Consider the following 23,483-nt stretch of genomic DNA (forward strand, 5'->3'; position numbering starts at 1 on the left):
AAGATGCAGCCTCTACCAATTTTGTGAAATAATCAATGGCTACTAGAATAAACCTGTGCCCATTTAAATCAGTGGGCTCAATTGGACCGATAACATGCATTCCCCAAGCGGCGAATGGCCAAGGTGATCTTGTTGCATTGAGCTCGTTTGGCGGCACTTTTATCATATCAGCATACACCTGGCATTGAAAGCATTTGCGGACATACTGGATACAGTCTGTCTCCATGGTCATCCAAAAATAGCCGGCCCTGAGTATCTTCTTAGCCATGACAGAACCATTCATGTGCGAGCCACAGGTTCCGGCATGCACATCCTCAAGCAGTTTAGAAGCTTTTTTTGCATCGACACATCTTAGCAATCCCAAATCGGGAGTTCTTCTATACAGATTTCCTCCACTGTAGAAGAAGTGATTGGACAATCTCTGGAGTGTGCATTTCTAAGTGTGGCTTGCATGCTCTAGATATTCTCTTTTCGCTAAATACTCCTTGATGTCATGGAACCAAGGCTTTCCATCTGTTTCTTCTTCAACATGAGCACAATATGCCGGCTGATTATGGATCTTCACCGGAATGGGATCAATACAATTCTTATTTGGATGTTGTATCATAGATGACAAAGTGGCCAATGCATTGGAGAACTCGTTCTGAATTCTGGGCACATGTCAGAACTCTATCTTTGTGAACCTCTTTCTTAATTCCTGCACATGGTGCAGATATGGCAATATCTTGGAATTTTTGGTGGCCCATTCTCCTTGTGCCTGGTGCACAAGCAGATCTGAATCGCCGATTACCAGCAGCTCCTGAATATTCATGTCGATTGCAATGTTGAGTCCTAGTATGCAGGCTTTGTACTCCACCATGTTGTTGGTACAGGGAAATATGAGTTTAGTAGATACCGGATAATGTTGACCTGTTTCTTATACCAAAACTGCTCCAATGCCCACTCCTCTAAAATTTGCAGCTCCATCAAAGAACATCTTCCAACTGTCGTATGCTTCGGTAATGTCTTCTTCTCCTACGAATGATACTTTTTCATCAGGAAAATACGTTTTCAAGGGTTTGTATTCTCCTCCCACCGGTTTTTTAGCAAGATGATTTGCCAATGCATGTCCTTTGACCACCTTTTAAGTTACATAGACGATATTGAACTCACTCAACAGTATCTGCCACTTGTCTAACTTTCGAGTCGGCATGGGATTCTGGAATATATACTTCAGAGGATCCATCCTGGATATAAGGTAGGTGGTGTAGGCACAGAAGTAATTCCTCAATTTTTGATCTATCCAGGTCAAAGTAGAACAAGTGCGTTCCAACAGAGAGTACCATGCTTCATAAGGCGTGAACTTCTTACCCAAGTAACATATGACTTGCTCATTCTTCCTTATCTCGTCATGTTGTCCCAGAACACATCTGAAGGCTCCGTCCAAAACAGATAGATAGAGTAACAAAGGTCGTCCTGGTTCCGGCGGGACCAGAACTAGTGGTTTGGACAAGTACTTTTTGATTTTGTCGAAGGCCCTCTGACAATCCTCTATCCATCTTGTTTCGGCATCTTTCCTTAGCATCCTGAAGATGGGTTTACATATGACCGTGGACTGTGCTATGAATCGACTGATATAGTTGCGACGTCCTAGGAAGCTCATCACGTCTTTTTTGCTCATAGGTGGTGGTAACTCTTGAATAGCTTTGAACTTAGATGGATCCATCTCGATCCCTCAGCGACTGACGATGAATCCCAGTAACTTTCCTGTGGGAACCCCAAATGCACATTTTACGAGGTTCAGCTTTAAGTTGTACCTCCTTAGCCTGTCATAGCATTTTCTCGAGTCCGTTATGTGATTTGCGGCTCTCTTGGAATTGATAATGATGTCGTCCACATATACTTCTATCTCCTTGTATATCATATCATGGAATATGGTTGTCATGGCTCTCATGTAGGTATCCCCAACATTCTTTAGACTAAATGGAATCATCTTGTAGCAATATACCCCCCAAGGTGTAATGAAAACTATTTTCTCTACATCTTCTTCATCCATCCCGATCTGGTGATAACCCGCAAAGCAATATACAAAGGATTGGAGTTCATGCTTGGCACAGTTATCGATCAAAATGTGTATGTTTGGCAGTGGAAAGTCGTCTTTGGGACTTTCTCTGTTTAAATCCCGATAGTCAACACATACTTTGACTTTCACATCCTTCTTCGGAACTAGCACAATGTTAGCTAACCAGGTTGGGTACTCGACCACCCTAAGAACTTCGACTTTGATCTGCTTGGTAACTTCCTCCTTGATTTTCAGGCTTATGTCGGTTTTGAATTTTCTGAGTTTCTTCTTTACTGGCGGATGCATAGAATTAGTAGGCAATTTGTGAGCCACTATGGACGTGCTCAAACCGGTCATGTCATCATGCAAAAATGTCCTCATACTCTTTTATGAAATAGATGTATTCTTCCTTCTCTATTGGTGACAAGTGAATGCTGATGTGAGTCTCCTTGACGGTCTCGGCGTCCCCCAAATTTACTGCTTCGGTTTCGTCCAGATTGGACTTAGGCTTATTCTTAAAGTTTTCAACCTCCCTGGAAATTTCCTTGGGTATTTCATCTTATGAACTATTCTAATGTTGTGTTGCCTCATTACATGTCACAGTCACCGGTTCATCAGGAAAAGTAATAATAATGATGTAGAAAGAAAAAGTGTAAAAATAGTAATGAATAATAAAGAGCAAATGCATTTGATTAAAACCGAAAAATCAACCAGACAAGTACGGCTCGATGAATCGAGCATTTATTTTGAAACAAGTAAATCTTAAAAAAAAATTATTTGAAATCTTAAATGCATAGGATAGCTATAGGAGTAAAAATCTGCCAAGCTACCCAGGGACTCAGCGGGCTCGGGATAGTGTGGCGGTCAAGTTCCTGGGAACAGCTCCCTTCTTTACGGTTAGAATAGTGAGGCCTTCTTACTCCTCCTCCTTAATTATGGCACTGCAGTCCATGTCTTCATCCTCCAAGAACAAATTCTTCAACCATGTTAATGCTTCCTCTTCTACAGTCCCCAATATCGTATCAGCTTGGTGAAAAGCTTGTTCTAAGTGTGGCACTGGTTGATCGAGAGGGTAATACGGTCCGCACCATAGAGGCGACCAATCGTTGTATTATTGCCATGTGTACTGATATCCGAGCCCAAATATGGTACCATGACCTTTCAGCCGTATCGATTTAGTGATACCTTGGAGGTTCTTCCCCAACCCTTTGCGGGGTTCATATCCAGACCAGGCCAATATGCTTTCTATTTTACTACTCTACTATTTATCCTTCTCGATGGCATTGACTCGTTCAGTGTGATGATAGGTTACCCCTCTTAGCCTTCTTCTATGTCCAATAGTCGGGATGGTTTGACTAGTGTAAATGGGGTTACTCCCATCTCCGTGAATGATCACCTCCTGACGATTCCATTCGAATTTCACGGCTTGATGTAGTGTGGAAGGCATGGCTCCAACGGCATGGATCCATGGTCGGCCCAACAGAAGATTATATGAGGCTAGTATGTCAAGCACTTGAAACTCGACGTCAAACCAAGTTGGCCCCATCTGCAAGCAAAGGTTGATTTCCCCGATTGTGGCCCTTTGGGACCCATCGAAGGCTTTCACGTTCATGCTTCCTACCCGTATATCCTGAAAACCTTTGTCCAACCTTTTCAAAGTGTCCAACGGACAAATATTGAGGCTTGAACCTTCGTCAACCAAGAACCTGGCAATGAATTTATCTTCAAATTGCACTGTAATATGCAATGCTCGATTGTGGTTCAACCCCTCAGGTGGCAGCTCATCTTTATGGAAGATGATCTTATGACTTTCCAGTACTTGTCCTACCATATTGGTCATTTCTCCACTAGTGATGTTATTGGGTACATAAGCCTCGCTCAAAACCTTTCATTAAAGAGTTCTTATGTGCCTTTGACTTTTGCAATAGTGATATGATAGATATTTGAGCAGGGGTTTTGTTCAAATGATCAATGACAAAATACTCCTTCACTTGTACTTTCCTCCACAAGTCATCTGGCCTTGTCTCAATGACAGGCTGCCTGGTAGTGGCATCCTTATTCGATCCTCCCAAGTGTTCAGGTGTATAGACTCTTCCAGTCCTAGTCATTCCTTGTACAGCGTCAGATTCTTCTACCTTGGCCTTCCCTTTTCGCTGAGCCTCGGCAACATAATCCCAGGGTATTGCTTTTGAGTCGAATGGAGGTGTGGTTGATACTGTCCCAGTGAAAGGTGTGACCACTTCTACCTTAAATGGAGCAGGGATGGCCGCAGGTGAAGCCACATCTACCTCAAATGGAACCAGTGCAGCTACCTCAACCTCGATTGGTGGATGAGTCTGTACCACAATCGGAGTAAGTGTGACTGCAACTTTAAAGTCATCGCCTTCTCGAATAAGCCCAATCGACCCCTCAGGGTCCCATTCTTCATTCGTCTCTATCATATGTACTCCACCACCTCTATGATCAGGGAGGGGGTTGTTGCGGACATTAGGTGTGACTTCCTTGGCCTGTATGACCTTGTTGTCGATTAGCGTTTGGATCTTAACCTTCAATGTTCGACACTCATCAGTGGTGTGTCCCTTCATACCGAAATGGTATGCACAAGTTTTGTTTGGATTGACCCATTGGGATGGATTTTTTAATGCCACAACAGGAACAGAAGTGACGTAACCCGCAACATTTAGCCTTTCATACAATTGGTCAGTAGGCTCAACAATGGCAGTATATTGTCTGGGTGGCTTGCGGTAAAAGTTTGGTCATGGTCTTGGATAATTTTGACAAGTTGGAGGTGATTGGAAATGAGACGATTGAGAGTTATAGGTGTGATGGACATCGGCTGGTTGGGAATATCTGGGAGATGAGGGTTGATATGTGGGCGGTGGTGCTTGGTATGTGGGTTGAGGTGTTTGATATGTGGGTGGAGGTGTTTGATATGTAGGCGGAGGTGTTTGATATGTAAGTGGAGATTTTGGGCCCTGAGCCACCATTACTGCCCCAACAACTCTCTTCTTCGATATGCCACCTGATTGTAATGCCTTATTTGTGGCCTGTAGTGCCTCAAAATTCGTTACCATCCCGTTCTTGATTCCTTCTTCGATTATTTCTCCAAGTTTGATGATATCAGAGAATTTATGATTTTCGATAACCATCAACTTTTCATAATATTGTGGATCCTGTGCTCAGACGAAGAACTTGTTCATCTGTTCATCGTCCAAAGATGGCCTGACCTTGGCTGCTTCCGACCTCCAACGAGTAGCATACTCGCAAAAAGTCTCAGTAGGTTTCTTCTTAAGATTCTGGATGTAGAAAACATCAGGTACATTCTCTGTATTGAACCTAAACCGGTCTATAAAATCCGATGCCATATTCACCCAATTAGACCATTTCTTAGGATCCTGGCTGATGTACCATGACAAAGAATCTCCAAATACTCCTCATAAAGAGTTTCATTCGGATCTTCTCGTCTTTCCCGACCCCAACAAGCTTGTCACAATAGGTCCTCAGATGAGCCCTGGGATCACCTGTACCGTCGAACATCTCGAACTTGGGAGGTTTGTATCCCTCCGGTAATTCTACATCTGGCTGTATGCATAAGTCCTCATAGTTCAAACCTTCCATTCCTATGTCGGCTTCGACACCCTGAACTCGACTTGTCAACTTTTTGAGTTCTTCAGCCATGTTTTTAATGATCACGTCCTTTTTGGAGGATTCCGGTGTATATGAGATTGGTTGGATAGAGTGAGGTGCGATTTTTACGTATATAGGGTTTCTTTGATGGGTGCCAGGGACTTGAGTGTAATGATGGTCATTATTTGAGTTTTGAGGATTGGAAATGGGTTGTGGTGTGTTTTGGGGAGTGTGGTAAGTGGTGGTTGGTGGGTATTGAATTGGTTGGTGGTGATGTTGTGGCGGAGTTGGTATTGGTAATGGATTGAAATTTTGGGGTGGAGTTGCGTATTGATTTGGTGCGGGAGGATTTTGTGGATGTTGCTTATGTGTGTTTTAGGGAGGTGCTGGGTTCTTTGTATTGGCAAGCCCCCAATTGTGGGTTCACAATCCTCTATCCATCTTGTTTCGGCATCTTTCCTCAATATCTCGAAGATGGGTTTACATATGACCGTGGACTGTGCTATGAATCGACTGATATAGTTGAGATGTCCTAGGAAGCTCATCACGTCTTTTTTGCTCATAGGTGGTGGTAACTCCTGAATAGCTTTGACTTTAGATGGATCCAGCTCGATCCCTCGGCCACTGACGATGAATCCCAGTAACTTTCCTGTGGGAACCCCAAATGCGCATTTTACGGGGTGACAAGTGAATGCTGATGCGAGTCTCTTTGACGGTCTCAGCGTCCCCCAAATTTACTGCCCCAACAACTCTATTCTTCGATATGCCACCTGATTGTAATGCCTTATTTGTGGCCTGTACTGCCTCAAAATTCGTTACCATCCCGCTCTTGATTCTTTCTTCGATTCTTTCTCCAAGTTTGATGATATTAGAGAATTTATGATTTTCGATAACCATCAACCTTTCATAATATTTTGGATCCTGTGTTGACGAAGAACTTGTTCATCTATTCCTCGTCCAAAGATGGCCTGACATTGGCTGCTTCCGACCTCCAACGAGTAGCATACTCACGGAAAATCTCAGTAGGTTTCTTCTTAAGATTCTGGATGTAGAAAACATCAGGTGCATTCTCTGTATTGAACCTAAACCGGTCCATAAAATCCGACGTCATATTCACCCAATCAGACCATTACTTGGGATCTTGGCTGATGTACCAGGACAAAGCAACTCCAGTAAGACTCCTCATAAAGAGTTTCATTCGGATCTTCTCGTCTTTCCCGACCCCAACAAGCTTGTCACAATAGGTCCTCAAATGAGCCCTAGGATCACCTTTACCGTCGAACATCTCGAACTTGGGAGGTTTGTATCCCTCCGGTAGTTCTACATCTGGCTGTATGCATAAGTTCTCATAATTCAAACCTTCCATTCCTTTGTCTCCTTCGACACCCTAAACTCGACTTGTCAACTTTTTGAGTTCTTCAGCCATGTTTTTAATGAGAAGGTCCTTCTTAGAGGATTTCGGTGTATATGAGATTGGTTGGATAGAGTGAGGTACGATTTTTACGTATATAGGGTTGCTTTGATGGGTGCCAGGGACTTGAGTGTAATGATGGTCATTAGTTGAGTATTGAGGATTGAAAATGGGTTGTGGTGTGTTTTGGGGAGTGTGGTAAGTGGTGGTTGGTGGGTATTGAATTGGTTGGTGGTGATGTTGTGGCGGAGTTGGTATTGGTAATGGATTGAGATTTTGGGGTGGAGTTGCGTATTGATTTGGTGCGGGAGGATTTTGTGGATGTTGCTTTTGTGTGTTTTGGGGAGGTGCTGGGTTCTTTGTACTAAGTTTGCATTTTTGACACTTTGGCAAGCCCCCAATTGTGCAGTCTGCATGTTAAATGTGTGACTGCACAAGCACCTCTGCTGTGGCACACGAAATTCTACGGTCAAAGTATCCTCAAGTGAAGTAAATGACCACCACCACGTGGCTATCTCCAACCTTGCCCAAATAGTGCTTCACCCGGTGACCATTGACTTGGAATACTTCATTGTTCTTGTTCTTCAAATATAATGAACTGAAAGGTGTCACACCAAAATTTTAAACGGACCACCCCACTTGGATTTTAGCTTCCCTGGAAACATCCTCAACCTTGAGTCAAACAACAATACAAGATTGCCCCCCTTGAACTCTTTGTTCTAAATGTATTTGTCATGAAGTTATTTCATCTTTTCTTTGTACAAGGATGAACTCGCATATGCATGGTACCAGAACTTATCCAATTTATTCAAGTGTGCAACCCGCAAGTTAGCGGTTACATCCCAATCAAGATTCAATTTCTTTAAAGCCCACATTTCCTTGTGCTCTAGTTCCACCAGACGATGACAAGCTTTCCCGAGCACTAACTGGAATGGAGACATTCCGATAGGTATTTTGTAAGCCATTCGATAATCCCATAACGCATCAACAAGCTTCTTGGACCAATCCGTTTGATTAGCATTCATCATTTTAGACAAGACACTTTTTATCTCTTGGTTGGAGACTTCCACTTGGCCACTAGCTTGTGGGTGATAGGGAGTCGTGACTTTGTGAGTAACGCCATACTTTCTAAATAAAGTGTCAAAAGCTTTGTTGCAAAAGTGTGACCCCCCCATCGCTTATGATTGCACATGGAGTACCAAATCTTGTAAAAATATTCTTTTTCAAGAAAGTCATTATACTTCTCGCCTCATTGTTTGGTAAGGCGGCAGCCTCAACCTGCTTGGACACATAATCCAGTGCGACCAAGATGTATGTGTTTCCACAAGAACTCACAAAAAGGCCCATAAAGTCAGTTCCCCAAATATCGAAATATCAATCTCCAAGATGGTTGTGAGAGGCATATCATTTTTCTTTGAAATTCCACCGGCCCATCGACATTCATCACATCTTTTTAGTAAATTACTTGCATCTTTGTAAAGAGTAGGCTAATAGAAACCACAACTAAGAACTTAGGCCGTCGTTCTTGCTCCACCATGATGACCACCATATGGTGAAGAATAACAATCCCCAAGAATGTTGCCTTGCTCTTCTTCCGGTACACACCTTCTAATCACCCCATCCGCAAAAATTCAGAAAAGGTATAGTTCATCCTAATAATAATCTTGACAATATCTTTTGAGCTTCTTCCTTTGGTTTGAAGAGAACTCATCCAGAATGATTCCATTCACAAGAAAATTTGCCAAGTTCGAAAACCATGGTACCCCTTTCATTGAAATTGCCAAAAGTTGCTCATCAGGAAAGGAGTCATTGATTTCAAGGCTATCATGTAGCCTCCCCTCCTCCTCCAAACGAGACAAGTGGCCAACCACTTGGTTTTCACTACCTTTCCTATCTTAGATATCAATATCAAATTCTTGTAAAAAGAGTATCCATCTCATCAAGCGGGATTTAGAATCCTTCTTGCTCGTAAGATAGCGAAGCGTCGCATGATCAGTATGGAGAATAACTTTGGCAAACTTTAATTGGGAGCGGTAATGATAGGAATATTGGTCAACTTGAGCTTCAATAGTTCAAAATCCCTCATACAATCATAATTGAAATTAAAATTGGCATTCTTCTCAAGGATCTTACATAATGGGTCCACCACTTTAGAGAAATCTTTGATAAAGTGCCAGTAGAAACCTATATGGCCTTGGAAACTCCGCACACCCTTCACCGAAGTCAGGGGTGAAAGCTTAGAAATCACCTCAATCTTTGCCTTGTCAACTTCAATTTCATTCGTTGAATTTTTTGGCCAAGGACAATACCTTCCTCAACCATGAAATGTCATTTCTCCCAATTGAGCACTAAGTTGGCCTCTTCACATCTAGTCAACACTTTGTCTAAATTTGCAAGACAAGCATCAAAAGAATCCTTAACCATCGAGAAGTCATCCATGAAAACTTCAAGGACTCCCACCATGTCCGTGAAAATAGACATCATACACCATTGAAAAGTCATCGGTTCATTGCACAAACCAAATGGCATCCTCTTGAAAGCAAAAGTACCATAGGGACATGCAAAGGTTGTTTGCTTTTGATCTTCCAGAGTAATAAGAATTTGGTTGTAGACCAAATACCCATCAAGAAAACAATAGAAAGCACGTCTGGCCAATCTATCGAGCATTTGATCTATAAAGGAAGTGGAAAGTGATCCTTCCTTGTAACTTAATTGATCTTGCAATAATCAATACAAACCTTCCAACAGGTCGTCGTTCTTATAGGAATGAACTCATTCTTATCATTGGTAACCACCGTTATTCCCCCTTCTTTAGGACACATTGAACCGGAGAGGTCTATGAACTATTAGAGATAGGGTAGACAACCCCTGACATCCAACCACTTGATGATCTCCTTCTTGACAACTTATTGCATAGCCTCATTGAGTCTTCTTTGATGTTCAATGGACGGTTTAGCACCATCCTCCAACTTGATCTTATGTATGCAAGAGGCGGGGCTTATACCCCGAATATCCGCCAAAGTCCACTCAATAGCCTTCTTTATCTTTTGTAACACCGCCAATGTGGAATCAATCTGCACATTAGTCAAACAAGAGGAAAGAATAACCGGTAAAGTAGAACAAGGGCCAAGAAATTCATACCGAATGTGTGGAGGTAATGGCTTAAACTCCAAAGTAGGCGTCTCTTTAATAGAAGGCTTTGTAGGAGGAGTCTTCATATTCTCAAGATCCAAGGATAATTTTCGGGGTGCATAGTTGTACGACCCCATTCCTTGCAAAGAGTTCACATATTTCATGAAACCATCCATTTTGTCATCGTCAAAATTGAGCAAAACGTCCTCTAACATGTCACCAACATTGATTGTAGCACTTGGATCATCAAAAATAACATTGGTAACCAAGTCCACAAAAGAACACACCTCATTGCTATTTGGTTGCCGCATGGACTTACACACATGGAATACCACTTGTTCATCACCAACCCGGAAAGTGAGTTCTACGACTTCTACATCATAAATAGCCTTATACGTAGAAAAGTAAAGGTCTCCAAGAAAGATAGGCACTTACTAATCAACTTCACAACCTAGAATAATAAAGTTCGCCAGAATAATGAATTTATCAACCCGGACCAAAACATATTTAATCATACCCAACGACCTCTTCATGGTACAATTGGCCATTTGCAATCTCATAGAAGTGGGTCTTGGTTGCCCAATTTCCAAAGTCTTGAAAACTGAATAGGGCATCGAAATTATACTTGTACTAAGATCACAAAGAGCTTTAGAAAACACGGGACTCCCAATTGTACAAAGAATCGTGAAAGCACTGAGATCCTCCAACTTAGGATCCTATCAATGGTACATTGGTTGAAAGGCTCTTCATCATTTGAATGAACTTCTTGAATTGATTCATACCATATTTCTTGTCAAGTCTTTGACGGTATAGAGGTGGAGGCTTAGGCAATGGTGCCATCGCCTTTTGCACTACTGATTCCGGTATGTCAATGATGTGTTCCTTAGATAGGTTCACCTCCTCTTGAGTCTCTTAAACACTATCATCAATATCAATACGAACTTCCTCATTTGCTTGAACAATATTGTTTGGGATCTCTTATTCTCTCACCACTTGGTCATCACCGATAAGTTGCCTTTCACTTGAGGTGGGTGAAATCCCGCCTCTTTCACTTCTTATGATAACCGCCCTAGCATGCCCCGTGTTGCGACCCTTTTTTATTTTCCTCTGTGGAGAGAGAGAAGTCCGGGTTTCGACATTTATGGGGGGTAATAACTCATTTCCTTTTGGGAATTTGGGTTTTGAAGGGTCGCCACCTAACGGATTATGGTGCGTTAGGCACCTAGAGTGATTCACTCTTAGATTAGTTTGCAGTACTAGAGATTAAAGGTAAGGGCTCAAAATAACCTTGAGGGGAAGGTGTTAGGCACCCCTCTTAGTCCACAACGGTGGGTCCCGACCGAACTTATACTATGTGAATTAGTCATTTTAGCAAATAAATAGTTTAAACACATACTTGCAAATAAAGGCACGTTTTGAACATTGTATGACTCAAGTAATGAGACAAAAGGAAAAGACTTGAACAAGTTTCATGTATAGAGAAAAGTAAAGTTTAAACATCGGGAATTGGGAAAGAGGGGTCCTAGGTTGGTTAGCCTACAGGATCACCCCACGCAATGCCCGGTAATCATTCCTCAATGAGGGGCTACATGTGACATTAGCGCATAGTCATTATATCCTTACTACCCAATTTCCTCCCCTTGGTCGTAGCCTAAAGCACTCTAGCAACCTTGAAAATGTCTTATGCGTGCATTACCCGCCCCTTCCTCGTGGCCTCGAGGTATTTTAGGACCTCTACTTTTGGATAGTTCTAGACCCTCATAAGTTGTTTTAAAGGAGAAAAGTCTAAGCACCAATCAAAACATTTAGGACTGCGCATAAAGAAGGAACAAGTAGTGGCTCACATTTTTTTACCTCTACAAGCAGAACAAATAAATGCACGTCTCAGACAATTGTTTCAAAACTTAGAACATGTTATCTAGGTGAGCAGCATAAATTAGGACCAAGTGTCATAGACCTATTAGCTTGCCTACTAATTTATTTTAGACCTGTTAAATCTGCACAGTCTCAAATAACAAAGCACAGTTTTATAGTTGCATAATTTAAATCGCCCTAAAGGCTTGCCTAAACGCATAACGGTGACGTCCTAAAACATGGTATCTATGTTGATTAGGAATGTAGTAAAATAGTGAGCAGTTTTTAAAATGGACAACTTGAGATCCTATAGACATACTTTCTGACGGCATTAATTTAAGGCAGTGTTTGAAACTCATTTAAAGAAATGGACAATTAACTAAACCAATTCAAACATGAATTAAACTGATTTGTTTGACTAAACTGATTTTAAGTTCTATAGGCATGATTTCTATTAGAGCTGATTTTAATCCCTATAGGCATGGTATCTAGTTATTAAAGCTGACTCTTGAACTTATAGGCATGATATCTAAGAAGACGAATGTGAATACATGCTGTAACAAAAACTGAACTTCAATTACTTTACCTCTATAGGCATGACATCTAATTATAAGGCCATTTAGATCCTATAGGCACGACCTCTAATATTGTGAAAGTAAAGCAAACATAGCAAATGCATTAACATGACCCTATAGGCATGGTATCTACACAATTTACCCAACATATATATAACTACCCACCCCTTTTCACTAATCACCTCAATGTTGTTTACAATAGTTATTACAGACCAATGAATTAAAATACATAAATGGACAGAAGTTAATCTAGAGGGAGTCTACAGTACGCCTAAATGACTTCCAAGCCTCCAATAGCCTCAAATGCCAAAGTTCCATAGACAATATCATGTCTAGGTGTGTCAGAGTTCCCTAAGGACCCCGGGCAGTGCTCACACCTAGACCTTTTCTCAAATAATAACTGACTTTAGTGCAGTGTGGAAAGGCCAGCTCTGACATGCCAGAGTTCAGAGAGATCTCAAGGATCTCAAGTCAGTACACTTGACAGAGGGGAAGAACCTAATATTCTAGGAGTAATGTGAGAGTGCATGATGATTTTGAAAGAGTTTGGTAAAATAGTTAGAAGTGAAAAGATTCAGAAACAACCCTCTTTTTAAAAATACTGAGAGTGACTAGTTTTTGAGAAGAATGTTAGGAGTAGGAGCAGCAGTTTTGAAATCATTCTGAGGAAAACACACTCAGCAAACAACCTAATTAATCAAGGACTACCCAGATTCACTTAACAAGCAGGCTTACAAATAAGGGTGAAGGGGATTGGGAAACATAAATAGGGAAACTTATACAACAAATGTCCAGAACAACTAGGAGTATACTGAACAAATTAGTCATAGACATAAAGAACAAATGTGACAGAATCATGTTGACAACAAAGATATGCTGAATAGAATTGAACATAATCAGGACCAATTGGATGCACTAGAAGACTAAATAACTAACAAAGTCATACCAATTAAAGGGAGGGGTAAGGGAACTAGGTAAACATGCTGGACAGATATCAAAAAACTTAAATGAAGTCAGTCATGTTAATTACTCATAAGGCAGAATTTAAACATGCTTAATGACAACAAACAGAGAAACCAAGTTGAATAACTAATACAGGAGTAGCATACATGTATAGGCTTAGAACATATAAAGTTGAGTTTCAAAATCTAACTGGAGGCATACCAGTTAATGAAGAGAGCACAGAATGTAAAGCGAGTGCAGTTCAATATCTAGCCTTGGCTTACAGTTGGCTAGATTAGTGATTATCACAAGTAGCTGAGAAAGAAAGGAGAGTTTTGAGTGTGAGTGTGTGTTCTTTGAACTTGTGTTCGTTGTTCAGAAATTAAAATAAGAGGGGGTTTATATAGTAATCAAAAGCTTAACAAATAAGGTAGAAGATCAATCAAGTAGCAAATCAGGGAAGTCAAATGTAAATCAGCAAGTTCTTCCCTTAATCAAGGGACAATTAAATCAACGGTAAAAGCATGCTAAGTATTTAAGGAAAAGAATCAAGTAAGGTTTAGGTATAGAATAGGTAATTAGGGGTAAATGAACAAAAGTTTTAATTAAGGAAACAAATCAGAAATGATAGGCAAATTATAAACAAGGCAAGGAAAAAATAATTAAAGCAAGCAATTCAATCAAATCGAGTAGAGAGGTAAGAATTGAAGTTTTAAGGGAAAGTGTTCAAATCAAACCAAAAAATAAGGAATTCAGAATAATCAAAGAGAAAGTCATGAAAGAGTCAACATGTTTAGCATATAAAACAAGGCAAGACATGAATAGTAGGGATGAACACGAGCATATAGAATCAGTGAAAGGGTTGAACTAAGAGATTCATTAGAAGCATATTAGGACAAGAAAATCACGAGAACACAAGAACCCAAAGCAAGAACATACTCAGATGTACCAGTACTCAGAAACCAAACAAAGAACCCTAAAACATTAGGGCTTTCAGTACGAGCAAGCTAAGGTTGTAGCAGACTTACAAAAGCAGTCAAAATATATGAGAAGTAGAAGATTAAACACAAAAAGTCATCAAACAATTTCTAAAAAGAAATTCCGGAAACTCTAGTTTAGGAAAAAATGAAAATCGCTTGAAAATCATACGATTCTTGTAAAGAATCTTAAGATTATTGTAAAACTCACATGAAACAAACCCAAATCATCTTAGATCTGTACAGATCTAAGAGGCTTTTAGAAAAGAAATTAGGGTTTCGAAGAGAACCATACAGAGGTGAAGAAACCTACTTAAAAAACCATAGATCGTAGTCAATATAGGACGATCTTACTCGGAATCACACTGGAATGGCCTGAAATAGGCGAGAAAGGAACCATAGATGCAAGTCAACTAGCCCTGGTCCCTTGAGGGCCATGGAGATAGCAAGATTAACGTGAGAGAGGCCATTGGAGGCTTGGGAGGTGGTGAGAAACCACCGGAGATAGCCATAAATGAGTGTCAGCAAGGTTTGATTAGGGTTAGGTTTGAGAGCATTTGAGAGAAAAGGGAACTGAGGGCGGCAGAGTAAGGTTGGAAATGAATTAGGTTAGAGGGGATGTCGTTAGGTTAATTATGGTAAGAATGAATACGGGCCGTTGATCTCTAGGTTAGAGGGGGGTCGTTAGGTTAATTATGGTAAGAATGAATACGGGCCGTTGATCTCAGAGATCAACGGCCAAGATTAGGGGGCGTGGGTCGGGTCTAATTGAATTTGGGCCTGAGGTGAATTGGGTTAGGCTGGTAATTGGGTTAAATTGGGGCTGAAATGGAAAAAAAATAGGCTAGATTTTAAATAGCCCCTTTTAATAGTTATATAATTTATACAAAATAATAAATGATTTCTAAAAAATATTTTCGTGTACTAAAATAATTTTAAATAGTTTTTTCATATTTTAAAAATATAAAAAATTATTTTATGCATCAATAATATAATTATGCATTAGTAGGGCTATTATTGCAAAGATATGCAATTTAGCCTTAAAATATAAATGCAATTATAAAAAATGCACTAAAAATATTTAAATAATATTTTGGCATAAATAAAGAATTTAGATAACTAAATCACCACAAAAATAATTTGAAGGATAATTATTGGAAATTTTATAAATAAAAGGGGAAGAAATAAACCATTTTGGAGATTTTAAAAATTATAGAAAAATTATAAAAATGCTTATGCATTATTGTAATTGCATATGTTCTATTTTGAATGCATATATATGTATTAAAATATATGAGGAAAATTGGGTATTAACAGATGTCCCTCTTTACCCGGGAAGGATGAAAGATTTTTCGGGTAAAGAAATGATGGCCAATTTTGATCGGACGGGATGTTTTGAAAGACAGAGGACGGACTCTGGTCTTGAGTTGCCTATATATCCCTAGTTTTACAGGAATCGGGCCATGTATAGTTCTGGATTCATCGGCAGAATATATCGATGAAGTCATTGCAAGAACGAACACGGGATGCAAAAACGGCTATGGCGAGCGGTTAAGGTTTGAGACAGTTTGAAAGAACTGGAGCGAGGTCGCTCCTTCTAGGATAGTGGTTGCTTGCTACTCACCTGCGGATGAAAATATGCTGCCGACATGTATTTGTGCGAAAATTTAAACATGATGCAGATTCCCTTTGGACCATGAAAGTTGTATTTGGGTGGTTAAAGATGACGTCCTCTGACCATAATGTCCTGGGCCATGCATTGTTTAGTGAGGGATTCGCAGGACATGAAATGATGTTCTCAGGCTATGAAGATGGTGCCTCTGAACCATGACGCCTTTGAATAATGATATGCAAATTTGAGAGATCATCAGGCCATGGCATGATGTCTTCCAGCTATGAGGATGATGCCTTTTAGACTATGGCACCTTTGGATAGATTAGGGATATTCCAGCCCATGGGATGCAACAATATGATGTTAACAAGACAAGGCTTAGTCTTGTGAAATGGAGAGTAGAGCTTAGCCCGATTGAAAAGCAAATAGATAATACTAGAAATAGAGCAATATTTGTGCAAAAAGGGACAGTGCTTAGTCCCATGTAGATAGGGAGGCATGGATTAGCCTCATGCAGATATGGAAGCAAGGATTAGTCTCATGGAGATATGGAGGCAAAGATTAGCCTCATGCAGATGTGTGGGCAGGGATTAGTCTTATGCGGGTGGAAAGGCAGGGATTAGCCTCATGCAAGATAGGGAGGCAAGGATTAGCCTCATACAGATATGGAGGCAAGGATTAGCCTCATGCAGATATGGAGGCAGGATTAGCCTCATGCAAATAGGGAGGCATGGATTAGCCTCATGCAAGTAGGGAGGTAGGGATTAGCCTTATGAAGATGTGGAGGCAGGGATTAGCCTCATGCCAATAGGGAGGCAAGGATTAGCCTCATGCAGGTACGGAGGCAAGGATTAGCCTCATGCAGGTACGGAGGCAAGGATTAGCCTCATACAAATATGGAGGCAAGGATTAGCCTCATGCAAATATTGAGGCAAGAAATAGCCTCATGCAAATACGGAGGCAAGGATTAGCCTCGTACAAATATGGAGGCAAGGATTAGCCTCATGCAGGTATGGAGGCAGGGATTAGCCTCGTACAAATATGGAGGCAAGGATTAGCCTCATGCAGGTATGGAGGCAGGGATTAGCCTCGTACAAATATGGAGGAAAGGATTAGCCTCATGCAAATATGGAGGCAAGGATTAGCCTCATGCAAATATAGAGACAAGGATTAGCCTCATGCAAATATCGAGGCATGGATTAGCCTCATGCGAATGTGGAGGCAAGGATTAGCCTCATGCAAATGTGCAGGCAAGGATTAGCCTCATGCAAATGTGCAGGCAAGGATTTGCCTCATGTAGAGAGCAAGTAGCAAATAAGAGTAGTATATGTCTTAGTTGGAGATATATTCGGTGTCTGATGTCCTGATTGATTGCGAATTTGTTACGTGTATATATTTGCGGATGCTATCGCTACATCAGATGTGCCTGCGTTCAAAGAAAAATTGTAAGTTTTGTGAGGGGAGGTTGGTTCATGCTTGTGTCTGCTGGCCTTGCTTTGCTCCGTTCTAGAGGCCTTTTTGAGTTCCCCTGGGTAACACCTAACTGTTACAAAAATAAAGTTTTTTGAAAAATATGCAATCATTGATAAAAGTAGAGTCATTTTAGAAACATATTGATATATTAAGTAATTTTAGATGAACTAGTGACTGTAACACATCTCAAAGGCATTGCAGCTCTCTTATATTGGAATTTTGAGGGTCCCCCTCAAAATTCTGCCCCAGTTAACCAATTTTTGACTTTCTAGCATGCGATGGCGTCGGCTGGACTTGCTCCGGAATTTTGAGAGTCCTCCTCAAAATTCTGCCCCAGTTTTTTATCTTGCGGGGAAATGGAAATTTTATTGTGATATGACCGAACCCATAAGGCTTCCTACGTATCTGTGAGCACGTGATTTTTGCCTTATATTAATTACTCCCATAAATTCAAAAAAAAATAACTGCTTTTCATTATTCGCAATTTTTGTGGATTTTGTGGATTTTTCTGATAATTGTTTGCATTTGGTCTATGCACTTTTATTTTTGTTTAATTAATGAAAAATACAAAAATATGTTGCATTTAGGATTTGACTTTGCATTTTTAAGACTAATTAGCATATTAGTCGTTTATAAAAATGGAAAAATTAAAAAAAAATATAGTTTAATTTCCACTTTCAGTTTTAATTTTGAATTTCGAGTAGTTTTCTTTTAAATTTGCTTGTTTAATTAATTGTGATAATTAGTATTTAGGCTTAATTAGTATTTTTGATAGGTTAAATAGGTTTTAGGATTTGATTTAGATTTTAATTTAATTTTGAAAAAAAAAAAGAATTTTGGAAAATGGATTTGAAAAGAATTGAAAGAGAGGGCTGGTCTGGGCCGTTTTAATGAAAATTCCATAGGCCCAATCGAGTTTGCCCCCAGATACCCACTTAACCCGGTCCATCCCCACTTCCCAACCAAACGACGTCGTTCCCCCCCCCATGGATCCCAGCCGTTAATCTCCATTGATCCAACGGTTGGGAAGTAGCCTCCCTAGGCTATTTAAATGTCCGAACAAGCCCACCCCCCTCAGAACCCCCCCCCCCCCAATCTCGTCTCTCTCTCACCTTCGTCTCTTCAGAGACCAAACATAAACCCTAACCTGCTGCCCCTAATTCCCATCGCCTTAACTCGGCGGCGCCACCTCCGTTCACCACCAAAATTACACCCCATGACCACCAAGTCCCTCTCATTCCAAATCCCTAACATTTGCTTTCGAATCATCCTGGAGCCTCTCGAATTTCAGATCGAAGCTTAACCTTAAATCCCGAAAAGAGTTGATTATCAAGGTTTTGAGATTTTGAGGTTGAAATGGACTTTAATCATGTGTTTTCAGTTGAAAACATACGATTGAAGTCTATCTCGGCCAAAAGTAGGGGATTCTTTGGAAAAGTTATTTCAAACTCGGGTCCGCTTGGCTTAGCGGGTAAGTCCAGTTCTCCCGATCGTTTCCTCTCTTAGCTTCTTCTGTTTTTCCCTCTCTTTCTTCTGTTTTCAAGATTATCTCTGCATGTGGTTCTTTTTAGTTAGAGTTAATATTAGTTATTAGCTTCTTCCATTTTTGTTTAAATTTGTTAGGTTAGGTTGTTTAATTTTGGGACATATTGAGAACATTTGGTTCATGGTGGGTTTGAAATCCAAATTGCCCTTTCTGCCTTCTCATTTCTTCTGAATTTTGGAGTTAGACTTGGGCCCAAACAAAAGAGTTAGCCCAGGTCCTGTAAGAGTTAGGCTGGTTTTGAGTCGTTGGGTCCAATGCACCCATGAATTTTCTGAAGGTAATTAACAGGGATCAGAGGGTTATTTTGGGTAATTGGCTAAGGGAATATTGTGTAACTGAATGGGAAGTTTCTAGGAAGCTGGGGAAGTGGGACTATTCTAAATTTCTGATTTTTTAGCTGAGAGTATCTGAGCTAAATTGAAAATTCCAAAAGGTTTCAAGTGTAAAATTGAACCCTTTTAAGCTGCCCTAATAGCTTGCCTATAAAGGGATCCTAACTTGACACTCAAGGGGGATTTTTTTGGGAGGAGAGGGGAGAGAGCTAAAAATCCAGAAAAGTCAAACGGTTGGAAATTTATTGTTCTATTAAATTTGTCTGTGATCTTGAAGTTTAGGAATTACTGAAACAAGTTCTGGTTTATTTAGTGTTGAGATGGATTGAATATTAGTTTTTTTAGCATTGGTTGAAGGTCTGCTGGGTATCTATTCATTCGAAATTGTTTTCTGGGCTGGGTAACATCATTCCTGAGTCTGAGTTGGATTTCATTGGTTATACCTGATTGCTGAGTCTTGCTGCTTGGCTACTGACCCTACCTTGCTTTCTTTCATTCCATATTCTAGGTACAAATTCTAAATCTTTCATGATGAAAACTTCAATTCAAAGACGGGAATAAAGGCAGTGTTGAAAATTTGGCAGTAGTTCTACTTATGCCCCAGATTTACTTCTTTCAATGATGTTTATACTTTTAGTCACTTTGAATGAAGTTTGTATTAAAATCGAACATGTTTAGTTATGTCTTAGTATGAAGTTCGAATAAGATCTTAATTCTATAGTCTATCCAGCTTGAGTGGTTGTTGGGTATTTGTGTTTACTCAGCAGATTTCGAAATTGCCTTTCAAGATTGTTAACGGTTTTTTTCTCGTAATATAGGCTAACAGGATTCTGTTTGATTAGCTGAGTTTTCATGTGGTATTTAAACTATGGACTATTGGAACGTTGCATTAAAGATTTTAAGTAAGTTAAAAATGCAGTAAAGTTGCTTCAGGTTTGGTCAAAGTGAATGATCGCTGCTTTGAGTGTTAGTGTCATGCTTGAACTGGTATCAGAGTTGCTAAGAGTAATCGTGATATTGCTAGATGTATTGTCAAATGGCATGTGAGTGATTTTAGTTTAGAAATGGTGCAGAAGTTGAAATGCTTATTTAGATTGGCTTAAATGTGAATACTGAAGAATGAGTGATTGTCCAGTCTCATAGGTTTCAGTAGTTGTAAACATAATGTTTTGTTGATTAGCACAAGAATGTGTTCGAATTTGAAAAGAATGGTTTTTGAACAATTGTCAGTTAATTCCAATCAAGGCTCCAATGTCTAATAATCGTTAGTTAGTTTTACGGTTCCTTATTGTCACGTTTTCAGATATGTTAGTGTGTAAATCCCTGCAGCGTTTTCCTTTTCTGAACAAATGGAGGAACAAAAATCTGGGTGCTTTTCTGCAATTGCACGGGTTCGATACGCGGACCCTCTTGGCATCCAACTTCGCACGTGCTTCCAAGGGAGCTTCTTGTTTGGGCTCATATGGAATTCGAGGTCGGAGCTCACAACATTGCAACCAAAGACTTTACTGGGCCACCGGGCCTCACGCTAGGCCAGGCCCAAGTTCCGAAACAAAATAAAGTAGTTTTCACTTAGTCTTAGCCCCTTTTGATTCACAATTTAAATTCAGCTGTGTTTGTAGGAATAGCTTTAATTCCCTTAAATCTCATTTAGTTAGTTTAATTAGTGGATGCATGTCATAGTAGGTACCTCAAATAGCTTATGGCCCTCTATTAATTTCTCATGATTTAGATAAAGAATAACAAACGATCGTAGTTTGTTTTAGGCATGTTTAGCATACTATCGTGGTTGTGGACATATTCGCGTGACATGATTGTGACTCTAAAAACTAATTCGGAGTATGCGTTTGCACAACTTCGGCTAAATTTTTCTTAATAATAATAAAGTATTATTAATTGTAGATACGTTCGCGTGACACGGTTTTTGACACGCCAAACAAATGGGTACACGTACGTGTGACCCATTTCAAAATAATTGTCTTAATTAGAAGCTGTAAGAGGTAAATGCACATAGGTTCCAAAATGAGTAATTAAACAATTTTAATAATCCAAGTAGGGTCAAAGTGATCGTGCTAGAACCACGGAACTCGGGAATACCTAATACCTTCTCCCGGGTTAACAGAATTCCTTACCCGAATTTCTGTGTTCGCAGAGTATATAACAGAGTCAATCTTTTCCTCAATTTGGGATTTAAACCGGTGACTTGGGACACCATAAATTATCCCAAGTGGCGACTCTGAATTCAATAATTAATCTCGTTTCGATTGTCAGTTAAATTTGAAAAAACTCCTTTATACCCCCTCGGGTGTGTAAAAAAGAGGTGTGACAGATCTGGCGACTCTGCTGGGGATTGAACCCAGAATCTCTGGTTCAGGGTTCAAGAATTCGAGCTTGTTAAATGATTTTTTTTACTTGGTTTCATTTATTGTTGATATTACTGTATTATGTGAACCTTTTGTGTTAAATGCTATATGTTTACCGCTTTAATATTGTTTGAATTGTATATAACTGTCTTCCTAAGCAACCCTTCTGAGTCTTCTGAAAATGGTGCACACGTTCGCGTGGCCCGCTTTTTCTATAGAAATTATACCAAATAGAACGAGGTTGGCAAGCGATAAGGCCGGGTAGACTTCAGTGCTCCCGGTACGTCGCCCCCTCCTTGGCCCCAGTTGTCCGCTCGGGTACCCCAAGTCTAGACCAAAACCCCAGGATTTAAACCTAGAAAAACACAGCTTCATGCTGGATCTCTAGTAGGAACATTTGTTTGCATCATGTGCATTTGACTTAGGGGATTCAACACAGGGGTTGGGTCCATCTAGGACAGGTGTGCCCGAAATGACAGACCATCCTGGTGCATTCTATGTGTTATGTGAACATTTATTTGTTTTGGCTTGCATGTTGACCAGCCAGGGAAAATAAAGCAAAAAGAAAAACCAAGAGTGATGTAGGGAAGGAAATAAAGCCCGGTTCTAAAGAAAACCCCACTATTCGAAAGACGTCCCGAAACTCTACCAAAAATTTTCAAAAAGAGTTATTTCAAAAGAGTCAAACACTGTGTTCTTCCAAATGTGTCAAAACTGACCAAACTACACAGGTCTGATTCTCACCGGACGTGGGATACGTAGGCAACCTACATAAGCTTCGGCCTTATTTTTGAAAAAAAAACAAGAAAAAGAGAGTCAGTGGTCAAGTGAATACAATCTGGATTTTGGTCAAAATAAGCCGATCCAGCTACGGTAATGTCTTAAACCGTTCTTGCCGAGATAGCCTTAGAGTATTTTTCAGTTGTCGAAAGGCTATTTTCATAAAAGAACGGACAAGTTTGTGAAGTGTCATAAAATAATCCTCCCCGGCCTCAAAATTCATGTGAAATTGGGAAGGGTCCACATTTGCAAAAACAGTCATTTGGCTCAAATTGGCATATAGAGGAAAATATCAAGGTCCTTTGATTTATTTATTTTTTCTTCGGAAACCTGTTTACAAAAAGGTCCACTAGAGTCGACCCTAACTTTAACCTTCCACAAGAACAAATGAATACCATCCAGGATCCACCAGAAGTGGTCAGGGAACAAGCTCAGTTGCACTTACGTATGTTGTGGAATGATCTAGACGAAGATGGTCAGAAATGGGTGAAAAAGCAATTGGGTGCTCTTATAAACATTTTTGAGATCAAACCACGGGAAGATCTGATCAAGGCTTTGGTAACTTTCTGGGATCCTGTCCACAATGTCTTTCGTTTCTTGGATTTTGAGATCACCCCTACTTTGGAGGAAATGGCCAGGTACATTGAATTTGGACGGGATTTGAGGAAGCAACAACTTATATTTCCAAGGGCCCCATCGGTGCGAAAGTTCTTTGACCTCCTGAATATTAGTAAACAGACGAATAAAGAGCATGTGAGCAACGGGTGTTGTGCTGTCCATTTCTTATACTTCAGGTTTGGGCACTCTGCTGGTTTTGA

General features: G+C 40.2%; 1 protein-coding gene across 1 annotated transcript; it reads right to left on the reverse strand.

Moving 5' to 3' along the window:
* Nucleotides 1–7,819: 7,819 nt before the first annotated feature.
* Nucleotides 7,820–8,254, reverse strand: LOC138869321 (uncharacterized). Its single transcript, XM_070146931.1, has one exon. It carries the CDS (start codon nucleotides 8,252–8,254, stop codon nucleotides 7,820–7,822), a length of 435 nt encoding a protein of 144 aa, XP_070003032.1.
* Between the last annotated feature and the right edge of the window lie 15,229 nt (nucleotides 8,255–23,483).

Source organism: Nicotiana sylvestris, chromosome 5 (assembly GCF_000393655.2).
Source record: "Nicotiana sylvestris chromosome 5, ASM39365v2, whole genome shotgun sequence".
NCBI classification, from domain to species: Eukaryota; Viridiplantae; Streptophyta; class Magnoliopsida; order Solanales; family Solanaceae; genus Nicotiana; species Nicotiana sylvestris.